Raw genomic sequence first — 12,786 nt, forward strand, 5'->3', positions numbered from 1 at the left:
CGATGACGTCGCCAAAACGTCACGTAGCTGCCTAGAGGTTGGGGAGATGTCTGGAGATGGCGGATGGCGCAGAATTAAAGGTTGGTGATCGGGGGGATCGCGGATCGCGGGATCGGGCACAGCCATCGTTAATGCCGGCCATAGATGTGTGGTAGAGGGGAGTCTGGGAACGGCCTCTGTCCCCTCCCCCATCCCGATGATACCGAAAAGGCGTCAGACGGGCGGGGTGTGTCGAGAGCGCGCGCAATAGCGAAGGGGGGGGTGTGTCGAGAGCGCGCAATAGCGAAGGGGGGGGTGTGTCGAGAGCGCGCAATAGCGAAGGGGGGGCGGGGTCTGTCGAGAGCGCGCAATAGCGAAGGGGGCGGGGTGTGTGGAGCGCGCGCAATAGCGAAGGGGGGGGTGTGTCGAGAGCGCGCAATAGCGAAGGGGGCGGGGTGTGTGGAGCGCGCGCAATAGCGAAGGGGGGCGGGGTGTCGAGAGCGCGCAATAGCGAAGGGGGCGGGGTGTGTGGAGCGCGCGCAGCATCTGGGCGGGTGTATCGGGTGCACTCGTAAGGCCAGATGGGAGATGGGGGGAGTGGTGTAAGATGGATGGATGGGGGGGGGGGGTGAGATGGATGGATGGATGGGGGGGGGGTGAGATGGATGGATGGATGGGGGGGGGAGATGGATGGATGGGGGGGGGGAGATGGATGGATGGGGGGGGGGGAGATGGATGGATGGGGGGGGGGGAGATGGATGGATGGGGGGGGGGAGATGGATGGATGGGGGGGGGGGAGATGGATGGATGGGGGGGGGGGAGATGGATGGATGGGGGGGGGGGAGATGGATGGATGGGGGGGGGGGAGATGGATGGATGGGGGGGGGGGAGATGGATGGATGGGGGGGGGGGAGATGGATGGATGGGGGGGGGGGAGATGGATGGATGGGGGGGGGGAGATGGATGGATGGGGGGGGGGGAGATGGATGGATGGGGGGGGGGGAGATGGATGGATGGGGGGGGGGGAGATGGATGGATGGGGGGGGGGGAGATGGATGGATGGGGGGGGGGGAGATGGATGGATGGGGGGGGGGGAGATGGATGGATGGGGGGGGGGGAGATGGATGGATGGGGGGGGGGGGGTGAGATGGATGGATGGGGGGGGGGGTGAGATGGATGGATGGGGGGGGTGAGATGGATGGATGGGGGGGGGGGAGATGGATGGATGGGGGGGGGGATGGATGGATGGATGGGGGGGGGGGGTGAGATGGATGGATGGGGGGGGGGGTGAGATGGATGGATGGGGGGGGGGTGAGATGGATGGATGGGGGGGGGAGATGGATGGATGGGGGGGGGAGATGGATGGATGGGGGGGGGAGATGGATGGATGGGGGGGGGGGTGAGATGGATGGATGGGGGGGGGGGAGATGGATGGATGGGGGGGGGGGAGATGGATGGATGGGGGGGGGAGATGGATGGATGGGGGGGGAGATGGATGGATGGGGGGGGGGGGGTGAGATGGATGGATGGGGGGGGGTGAGATGGATGGATGGGGGGGGGTGAGATGGATGGATGGATGGGGGGGGGAGATGGATGGATGGGGGGGGGTGAGATGGATGGATGGATGGGGGGGGGAGATGGATGGATGGGGGGGGGGGGAGATGGATGGATGGGGGGGGGGGGGTGAGATGGATGGATGGGGGGGGGGGGAGATGGATGGATGGGGGGGGGGGGGTGAGATGGATGGATGGGGGGGGGTGAGATGGATGGATGGGGGGGGGGGGTGAGATGGATGGATGGATGGGGGGGGGGGTGAGATGGATGGATGGATGGGGGGGGGGGTGAGATGGATGGATGGATGGGGGGGGGGGTGAGATGGATGGATGGGGGGGGGAGATGGATGGATGGGGGGGGGGGAGATGGATGGATGGGGGGGGGGAGATGGATGGATGGATGGGGGGGGGGGAGATGGATGGATGGATGGGGGGGGGGGTGAGATGGATGGATGGATGGGGGGGGGGTGAGATGGATGGATGGATGGGGGGGGGGGTGAGATGGATGGATGGGGGGGGGAGATGGATGGATGGATGGGGGGGGGAGATGGATGGATGGATGGGGGGGGGGAGATGGATGGATGGGGGGGGGGTGAGATGGATGGATGGGGGGGGGAGATGGATGGATGGATGGATGGGGGGGGGGGTGAGATGGATGGATGGGGGGGGGGTGAGATGGATGGATGGGGGGGGGAGATGGATGGATGGGGGGGGGGGGAGATGGATGGATGGGGGGGGGGAGATGGATGGATGGGGGGGGGGGGGAGATGGATGGATGGGGGGGGGGGGGAGATGGATGGATGGGGGGAGGGGGGGGATGGATGGGGGGAGGGGGGGGATGGATGGATGGATGGGGGGGGAGTGGGGGGGGGAATGGATGGATGGGCGGAGTTGGGGGGGGTACCATGCTCAGAAGACAGTAATCCCCTTTTCCTTGTATTTTTCCTTTTTGCAGCACATGGTGATGAGCTTTAGAGTGTCGGAACTGCAAGTGCTTCTGGGCTTCTCCGGCCGGAACAAGTGTGGCCGTAAACACGAGCTGCTGACCAAAGTCCTGCATATGCTGAAATCCGGCTGCAGTCCGGCCGTGCAGATGAAAATCAAAGAGCTCTACAGGCGACGCTTTCCACGCAAGAACCTCACTGCTATGGATCTTCCCTTACTGTCTGTCCAGACAGCTGCAGGGCTCCCGTCGGCCAGTGGATCACTGGCTCAGGGCAGTAGCCCTCAGCTTCACTATAGTGCCTCTGCTGCCTCTGCCTTGCTGACCCCACTGCTCTCTCCCCTCAGTATGCTCACGCCAAAACGCGAAATAGACTTGCAACACCTATCGCCTCCAGTACACCCAGACGTCAAAATGAGGAGACTGCCATTTTATGATATCTACGACGAGCTGACCAAGCCAACCACTTTGGGTAAGGACATACCAAGCCAGCAAACTGACCCCAACATATCACAATGTGATCATTTGTTCATTTGGAAATTATGAAATCTGTGCAATCCTGATTCTGTCTAAAATATTCCATTATTCCTGTCTGACCAGCACAGCTGAAACAGGCATCAGAGTTTTATATAGTTCTAAAGGATTATTGTCAGTGGGAGAACGGGTGGATTTGGGGACTTTGTGAGACCTGATAATGCGAAGCAATGATCTTCTTTCTATTCCTGGCGCAGTCTGGTCGACACTGTCCCATGAAACACTTCCATATCAGACATAGCACAGGTTAGGTACCAAACAAATCTTCCCATACGCTGTTGTGGTTGTTGGTGAGGACAGGGTCAGCGGGCGAGCTGTGCGAGGGCGGGGTCGGCGGGCGAGTTGAGTGAAGAATTGGAGGGCGGGGGGTACCGTTGGAACCCCAACAAGAACCATTGTCCTCAGGAGAGTAAATTAATGAAGATACTTTGCTTCTGGGGCCTGTTTCACCTCTTTAAGCAAATCAAGGTGTGTCTCCATGTTAATCTCGCTGTTTTCTTGGCAGCCTCAAGTAATGGGCAGCGGTTCGAAGAGGCAATTGTTACATTTGCGTTAACTCCACAACAGGTTCAGCAGATCTGCTCCTCCAGGTGAGATTCTCAGCTCTCAATTGTCCTGTGTTTTTCCATCAAGTATGAGAACAGGCAAAACTTTTTCACCCAAAGGATGGAGTAATTGGCCAGAGCAGGTCTTTGAAATAGGTAGAGAACAATTAGATGTGTTCCTGGAGAGAGAAGGGACTGAAGAATTTGATGCAACGGCAGGGTTGAGGGATGTGGAGGCTAGGTGGAGTTGAGGGATGTGGGGGGCGCGGAGGGATGTGGGGGGCGCGGAGGGATGCGTGGGGTCGAGCACTCACACTGAACAGCTTGGGAAGGTGCAGTCGAATCCCTCTCTCCGAACTAATCTAACCTTTGCCACTTTGAGTGGTCACTGTAATGAGAGGGAAAATCAGATGGCCCCAGCTGGCCAGGGAAATTGGTCTGGTATTTTGCTGCTACAGTCACACCTGCTGCGCACTGTTCGTACCCTCAGCACTGGAGATCGATCACCTGTAAAACCTGCCACAATCTGGTAAGCAGCATATCCCATCTGAGCCCAAGGTGTTTCACACAAGCGATCATTTTTCATGTGTGAAGCTGAATGGTGAGTATGGGATATTTATACACGAGGACACCCTGTCCTCCAACGGGGCTCCTGGATGGTCACCAGGGGTGAGATCCTAGTCTGACTGTCTCCCTCCCACTATCCCTCTGGCTGAGAGGAGTTGACTCCGCACATACTGGCAACTGTGTAGCTGGCTGCTGCACCAATGCTGCGTTTACACACTAAGCTGTTGAGAGCGATACAGAATTTAACTTGCAAGCCTAAAATGCCAGGTAGTGACGTATTATGGGTTTTAAGATAACATCCCTTCTGAACACTGCTCACCCAGTGAAGTGATTGATTAAACAAGCAGTTTCCTTCCTTTCAGAGACTTGTTACTTGGAGCAAAAGGTGATTACACGGTACAGGTGCAGCTGAGGTAAGGGTCACAAGTTCTTGTCCAAGCGGATTGTTAATGGACTTGCCAATGTGCTGTGCGAGGACAGAGATTCTCATTCTGAGTGATGAAAGGCTGGGTGTTGATCCACAGCAAGGAGGCGATACCGGCAATATTCCTGAGCAGGAGTGTCGATCTCTCTTGGATTCCTGCAAAATGAATCTCAGCTGAAATGTCCAGCTTGGGGTGTGGGGTGGGAAGGAGCTGTTGAAAGAGGGGGTGAGGCACTTTCTGGGCGAGGAAGAGGGCGAGCTGGAGGCAGTGGCAAGTGACATTCGTGCCAGATATGTGCCAGGCAATGACCATCTCCAACAAGAGAGAGTCTAATCACCTCCCCTTGACATTCAACGGCATTACTGTCGCCGAATCCCCCACCATCAACATCCTGGGGGTCACCATTGACCAGAAACTTAACTGGACCAGCCATATAAATACTATGGCTACAAGAGCATGTCAGAGGCTGGGTATTCTGCAGCGAGTGACTCACCTCCTGACTCCCCAAAGCCTTTCCACCATCTACAAGGCACAAGTCAGGAGTGTGATGGAATACTCTCCACTTGCCTGGATGAATGCAGCTCCAACAACACTCAAGGAGCTCGACACCATCCAGGACAAAGCAGCCCGCTTGATTGGCACCCCATCCACCACCCTAAACATTTACTCCCTTCACCACCGGCGCACAGTGGCTGCAGTGTGCACCATCCACAGGATGCACTGCAGCAACTCGCCAAGGCTTCGTCGACAGCACCTCCCAAACCCGCGACTTCTCCCACCTAGAAGGACAAGAGCAGCAGGCACATGGGAACAACACCACCTGCACGTTCCCCTCCAAGTCACACACCATCCTGACTTGGAAATATATCGCCGTTCCTTCATCGTCGCTGGGTCAAAATCCTGGAACTCCCTTCCTAACAGCACTGTGGGAGAACCGTCACCACACGGACTGCAGCGGTTCAAGAAGGCGGCTCACCACCACCTTCTCGAGGGCAATTAGGGATGGGCAATAAATGCCGGCCTTGCCAGCGACGCCCACATCCCATGAATGAATAAAAAGAACAGTTCAATCTACTTCATTATCTTGTTTTATTATGTGATTATTACATTTCTGGGAGGGGGGGTGGAGAAGATGAGTTTGTAGGGACGGGAATGAATTTGGGATGAATTCTGTGCTGGATGTGGTTGTCCTTGAGTGTGTGTGTGTGTATATATATATATATATATATGGTGCTCTGTTGGGGTGTGAGATGTCCCTGAATGTGTGTGTAGAACATAGGAATAGGCCATTCAACCCCTCGAGCCTGCTCTGCCATCCATTTAGATCATGGCTGATCTGTACCTCAACCCCTTTTACCCGCCTTTGACCCAAGTCCATCAATACCCTCAGGACTGAGATCCATTTGAAACACAGGACTGAAAATTTCAGTTGACCCCAAAATCCACAGCCTTTTTGGGGAGAGTTCCAGGTTTCCACAATCCTTTGGTGCATTATTGGGGTGCGGGGTGTATGAGTGTGTTATATTGAGAGTTCGGTGAGGTGTTGCTGCATTAATTACAATGTGACTTGGTTTCTTTCTCCACAGGTTTTGCTTGTGTGAGACCAGCTGCCCTCAGGAGGATTACTTTCCTCCTAATTTATTTGTGAAAGTGAATGGGAAACTCTGCCCTTTACCGGTAAGTGTTTCAGAAACATCCTTGACCTCGACCCTGACCCTTTGACCTCCCGTCTCGACCTCGACCTCCCACCTACACCTAGCTGCTCGCCAGCACCACCTCGACTCTCAATACGAAGTTACTTCATTTTGATTATCTGTTAATTTGAATGAAGTTGAGCAAAAAGCTCCTTGTGACGGATAATTTAAAATATTTTCAAGCAAAAAATAACTTTGGATTAACAGGAGTATAGGCAGCATTTTCTTGTAGTCCTTCCAACTGTTTGAGTTAAGTGGCCTAACCTGTTTCTCCAATCCATTCAATTCAACTTTTTAGAAACTCTCAACAGTTGTGGGACATGTTAGATTTAAATGACTGGCAGCTTAATTCAAAAGGTAGTGCCAGCCATACACCATTACTAAAGAAACCTCTGCACCACCTAGGCAATTATTTAGCTCCTATTCACAAAAGAGGTAAATCTCCTTATGTCTTGTGACAGAGGAGGCCCTCTACTAATCTAAAACAAGACAAAAGTATTTCCTTTTGTTGTTCTTACTTCATGTTACATTTTCCTTGTTACTCTGATAATCTCCACATTAGAAAACATCATACCCTGACTCACCGTGAGCTGCACCATGAATCTGAGAATACGTACTGACAAAGTCTGGAATGGGGTAACTTCCCTCCGTCACACGGCTCCAGATTGAGGTCAAAAGCCTGTTAAATAAGAGATCTTGTTCTGCGGCAATGCAATCAGTTTTCCGAGTCAAATCTTTGTTTACCTTTGAACAGGGTCTGCTTCTCTGAAAACCCTTGTGCAGTTCAAAAAACTGCTTTTGAAGCTGAGCAATAGAGTAACAGAACACAGAGCAGGATAGGACATGGGATATTCCTGTTCTACTCAGTGAATGAACTTGCTGAGTGATTGGGGGGAAGTCTCTGGAGAGTGAAGGGATCCACTTAATTAATGAAAAGGCTTGTGGGTGAGGTAGATCTCTGAAAAGGGGACAAGCTTTTTGGACTTTGTGGCCTTTTCCTCTTCCTGAAAGCCCTTGTGTAAAGTTGCCCTGTAATCAATGAGCCTCTTTCTTTCTAGAGTTATCTTCCACCCACTAAAAATGGTGTCGAGCCAAAGAGACCAAGTCGCCCAGTCAATATTACTTCGCTGGTCAAGCTGACGGCTACAGTCCCCAATATGATCACTGTCAACTGGTCCTCCGAGTATGGCAGGGTGAGTCCTGGCTTCAGTGTGACCATCAGTGATTAATTGTCCTCGCTCTTTATCTTGCTCTGAGTTCAGTGAAGACTTGGTTCTTCTGTGGCTCTTATTTTCCTTTCTCTTTTAGCTTATTTGCTGATGATCTTTCTTTCTTGTTTTATTGAACAGAATTACTCTGTTTCCGTATATCTGGTCAAACAGCTGACGTCGGCAACGCTACTGCAAAGATTGCGAGGCAAAGGGATCCGGAACCCCGACCACTCACGGGCTCTGAGTAAGCGCGATGGGTGGGGTCCGTGGCACTAACGTGAACTGGTATCACCAGCAGTGCTGCTCTCTTAAAACATCCTGTGTACTTGGGAAATTCCAGGTTCCTCTCCCTGTAGGAAATATTTTCTCTTGAGTGTTTCCTTCTGGGATTGCCCTCTCATTCCCCAATGGCTCTGTGGTTAAGCACACTGTGTGGTGTGATACTGAGCCACACAGACTGGGAACATCCCACCTTCTATCCCAGTCTGTCTTCAGTTTGCTGTTAGCTGGAGCAACAGTAGGGATCCTACAATTGGCCTCAGTGTCTCTGGGCTGGGACTGGGGAATATCGGGTTCCAGCTCCTGGTCACTGGGGAATATCGCATTCCTGATCCTGGACACTGGGGAATGTCGGGTTCCTGATCCTGGACACTGGGGAATGTCGGGTTCCTGATCCTGGACACTGGGGAATGTCGGGTTCCTGATCCTGGACACTGGGGAATATCGCATTCCTGATCCTGGACACTGGGGAATGTCGGGTTCCTGATCCTGGACACTGGGGAATGTCGGGTTCCTGATCCTGGACACTGGGGAATGTCGGGTTCCTGATCCTGGACACTGGGGAATGTCGGGTTCCTGATCCTGGACACTGGGGAATGTCGGGTTCCTGATCCTGGACACTGGGGAATGTCGGGTTCCTGATCATGGACACTGGGGAATGTCGGGTTCCTGATCCTGGACACTGGGGAATGTCAGGTTCCTGATCCTGGACACTGGGGAATGTCGGGTTCCAGCTCCCGGTCACTATCTAGTGATCCCTGATGGCAAGTAATGTGAGCATCAGGTGGGGACAGGATCTGGTTCGGTTACAGTGGCTCCTACGGTCACGAATCCCTCAATGCTCAGTAGAGCACTCTCAGCCAGTGGGCTGAGCTGTAGCCCAGCGAGAGTCAGTGCCCCATCTCACGTGACAGTCACTGGCTTCTGAGCACTGAAAGGAGGCCTAGTGCTTTTGTATGGCTTGGCGGCAGGAATTCGAACCACATGGTGAGCTGCTGACCTTGGCAGAGCCTCATGGAGGTATTGGAGCAGGAGGTTTCCTGGTAGAGAGGCAGTGTGTCTGAACTGGCTGGCACACTTCTCCTGGGAGATTTGCATAGTGACTCTGAGCCTGGTGGGTGAGAGTATGGGTTTGAATTGGGATGGGACTTAACAAGAGGAAACTAATAATAAAACAACTATGAATAGAAATTAATCTGTATTCTGCAGTAAAAGTGTTTCTGGGACTGATTATCATGGAAATTTCCAACCCGTGCAGAGAGGTATCAATGTCTGTATATTGCAGGGAGGCAGGGGACTGCCAGCCTGTAGGGCACCAAATCATGTTTCATTCCTGATTTAAACTGTTTGGTGTTACTGTCAGGGCAATTTTATCGTGGGGCCTGGGCGCTAGCTCTGGGTTCACGTCCAGGAGGTCCTGTGGGAGATGCTAGCGTGGACTTGGTGTCACTCTGGATTAAGATAGGGTCCAGGAGGTCCTGTGGGAGAGCCACAGCCGTTCTGTTCTGTTCTGCTTGAACCCGGACATCTCAAAAGAAGTACCTTCAAAAACGATGTGTTTCTCAGGTGGGGCGTTGGTAGCAGCAATACAGTTAGTCTCGGTGTCCTTGGGTTAGTGAGGGGAGAAACCGGCTAGGATTCCTGCTCCTGATCCCTATCCAGTGGCCCCTGCTGTGAAGTACATGTGTGTGCACACTGGGCTCGCCTGTTCCCATATCCTGTTGGCACTCACTGTCCACGCTCACACATGGTGGTCGCACCTCTGGTATCCGACATCAACAGGAGTCATTGCCTTCAGATACAGGATTTGATGAAAAATCTTTGCTGCTGGGTTATTTGGGGTGTGGATCGTATTGCGAGTCCCTGTGGAATTGAACTCTTATTTCCTTGTCTTTATTACAGTCAAAGAGAAGCTAACTGCAGATCCAGACAGCGAGATCGCTACGACAAGTTTACGAGTTTCGCTCATCTGCCCAGTATGTACCTTTCTGATAGTTCATTTATTCCAGAGCAGGTGGAGAGTCATTTCATACACAAATGAGGCTTTGTTTTTCAAAACATACAATTTTTATAATCCATTTTTGAAATCATTTGGCCTGTCGTTAAAAATAAAGAGCTGCAGAGAAATGCATTTGTCACCTGCCTCCACTAAGGCACTAGAGCAGCTGGGTATAGTGGGCTGGGCTATGAATACAGTGCAGGATGCTGACCATTCACACTGGTCTCGTCCTCACACATGTTAATAAGGGCTCCCTAATGTTGTAGAGCCATGTTGCTGAGCTATGGGAATACAGAGCTCCTTTATACTGAAGATTGTCCTTCGGTATTTCAGTTTACTGCACCGGTCCCAAGGATTTATATATCTGTGGATTACACAGGCCTGACCCTGGGCATTTACTAGGATTTCTGTACAGTATAATGAGTGTGTTGAGTCTGTTGGGTGTTTTTAACAGTTCAATTCTAGATTATGCCCGTTAAAATTTGGATTGTGTCTGGAGGGAGTATTTTGACCTTTCTAACACTAAGATGCAGTATTGATGGTTACCACTTTGATGGAGGATGGGATGAATTAAGATAGTCATTTTCAAAATTCTTTGAGATGGGCCCCACAAAAATAATATTACAGCCTCTGCTCCCCACATGGGTGGCTCTCAGGATTTCTGATGGGTGTGAGTGCTGGAGACACAATGTCTTTTTCTAGGGGGCTGGAGTCTGTAGCCAGACCTTACTATAGAAAATGTAGATATTTAATGCTATTTTTGCATTCTGTCCTGCATTCTTCTGACATGGCCATGTAAATATTTCGCACTCGTGATTTCCAGTAGCACCTGTTTTTCTTCCGTTTCTCTCCTGCGTGTCCTGTTATTTCTCGGCTGGCTCGTGCCTCGTCCTAATTGATGTGTGGTTATAAAGTACAACTTTTAGAAATGGGATTGGGTGCCTGAGCAGTGAGGTAAGAGTAAAGGTACCAGGGATGTCTACGTTGGGAAAGAAGCAAAGTAGAGGAGACCTTACTGAGTTATTTAAGATGGCCAAGGGAATTGATAAACTGGGTCGCAGAGCGGCCAATATTAATGCAAGCTCTAGGACGTGATCAAAGAGAAGGTGAATCTGCATTTAAAATATAATCTGCACGGTGATAGATGAAGTTTTGGCTATAAATCGACCAGAGATAAAGTGGGATAAGACGTTTGTGACCTCTGGCACCAACCCGAGGGTTGGAGGTGGATGTTTCTGGCCCTGTATAGTCTGTGTTCCCAAGAAAATTGGGAGATATGCATGTAGTGGCGTGTCGTGGGGAGCCCGCGGTCTCCGCGCGGAGCTGGGGAGGCCGCGTCCTGAGATTGGCCACAGTTTGTTTTCTCCTCCACAGAGCTAGGATTCTGGGTGTTTGGAGAGAGTGGGCACAAGATTGCAACGTTTTGGGCTCAAGGTGGGCCCGAGGGTCTTTTCTCATCTTTCTTTTGTGTGTAACTGACCAAAATATACATTTTGTCTGCATTTGATTTTTGACTTGGAGCCGTTACAGCTGGAATCAGTAGGTGAGTATTTGTAACCCATGTGACCTGTTTAGTCAGTCATGGTGAGTATTTCCTGCAAGGTGGAGGTAATTTACAGACAGTTGAGTATGTGTAAGGGGGTCAGTACAAGGCATTGTTCCTCAACGCACTTTGTGACACCTTGCTGCTGAAGGTAGTTTTCTGTTCAGTTCACTGAGTTTGACATGTCGTTACCCATTCCTTTGCTGCACCCACATGCAGCACTGGAGTATTGGGAGTGCGGAGGAGTACCTGGCACCAACAAACTGTGTGTGGTCAGCAGTGTAACTGACGGGCCTGTGCACTCTCGCTCTGTTACAGCGAAAGAAGAAAAACAAGGAAGTAAATCAGTTTTTTTTTCTGCCACTCGTTGTGTTAAAGTTTACAACCAGATGACTAAGAAATCTTGAAATATCATTTATGTTCTAATAAATCAGACTAATAGTCTTGTTTGTTGTTTGTATAGCTGGGAAAGATGAGGCTGTCGATTCCGTGCCGGGCAGTGACCTGCACACACCTGCAGTGCTTTGACGCCGCCCTCTACCTACAGATGAATGAGAAGAAGGCGACATGGGTTTGCCCCGTTTGTGACAAGAAAGCACCCTACGAGAACCTGATCATTGACGGGTACAGGACGCCTGTATATTGTGTGTGACACACTAATCTCCTGTTTTGACAACTGAAGAGCTTCCCATTGTCCTCTCCCCATTGCAGCGTAGTCCATAGTCTCACAGATCAGGAAGGATTCAGGTTCCATCTATTCTCTGGGCCATCACAATTGGGTCTGTGATGGGGAACATCAACTCAGGTCTCCACTCCAGACCACTATCTAGTAACCTCTGCTGCAGTGTTAGTATGTGGATTCTGGGTAGGAATATAGGAACAGAAGGAGGCCATTCAGCCCCTCAAGTCTGTTCCGCCAGTCAATGAGATCATGGCTGATCTGAAAACCTACAGCACCAAGTGGTCTCCCATCCAAATACTGACCAAGCCCAACTCTGTTTAGCTTCCGAAGTCATAAGGGAGTAAGAGCGATTAGAGCAACGTGGGAGTCAGGTAAGGAGTGGATTGGGCTTGGCTGTAAACTCCCTCACTCTGGTTGAGTGCCCTGTTGATGCTTCTTGTCTACGGCTCAGGTGTGAAGAATGAGCCACTCGAGCCATGACCCAGCAAGTCATGATCTCCAGGAGAGACTGTCCGGTGGTGCGGCTCTTGCTCTCGTATCTTTGTGGACCCCACCCAGAGGCAGTTTCCATTTCAGAACCAACTGTTTCAGTCCTGCCTCTCTGTCTGCAGACTCTTCATGGAAATCCTCAACTCGTGCACGCACTGCGATGAGATCCTGTTCAAGGAAGGTGGCTCCTGGAGCCCTATGCAACCAAAGAAAGTAAAGCAAGAGCCCAGCTGGCCGTCCTACAGCAGCACGGAGGGTAAGGGGAGAGTGACGGGGGGGAAGGAGGGTAAGGGAAAGTAAGGGGGCACAGAGGGTAACGGTGGGGGGCCAATGGGACCTCTTG

At 51.8% G+C, this 12,786-nt stretch overlaps 1 protein-coding gene across 2 annotated transcripts in view; it reads left to right on the forward strand.

The window, feature by feature from the left end:
- Positions 1 to 12,786, forward strand: part of LOC137306544 (E3 SUMO-protein ligase PIAS3-like) — an 18,110-nt gene continuing 5,324 nt past the window's right edge. For both annotated transcript variants that reach the window (XM_067975813.1, XM_067975814.1), the window contains exons 1-10: positions 1 to 80; positions 2,488 to 2,947; positions 3,515 to 3,599; positions 4,484 to 4,534; positions 6,133 to 6,223; positions 7,299 to 7,433; positions 7,590 to 7,695; positions 9,633 to 9,706; positions 11,736 to 11,896; positions 12,566 to 12,699. In XM_067975813.1, coding sequence (XP_067831914.1) covers positions 57 to 80; positions 2,488 to 2,947; positions 3,515 to 3,599; positions 4,484 to 4,534; positions 6,133 to 6,223; positions 7,299 to 7,433; positions 7,590 to 7,695; positions 9,633 to 9,706; positions 11,736 to 11,896; positions 12,566 to 12,699 — 1,321 coding nt within the window. In that variant the 5' untranslated portion in view covers positions 1 to 56. The remainder of the gene's footprint in view (positions 81 to 2,487; positions 2,948 to 3,514; positions 3,600 to 4,483; positions 4,535 to 6,132; positions 6,224 to 7,298; positions 7,434 to 7,589; positions 7,696 to 9,632; positions 9,707 to 11,735; positions 11,897 to 12,565; positions 12,700 to 12,786) is intronic.

This window comes from Heptranchias perlo, chromosome 44 (genome assembly GCF_035084215.1).
Source record: "Heptranchias perlo isolate sHepPer1 chromosome 44, sHepPer1.hap1, whole genome shotgun sequence".
NCBI lineage: Eukaryota > Metazoa > Chordata > Chondrichthyes > Hexanchiformes > Hexanchidae > Heptranchias > Heptranchias perlo.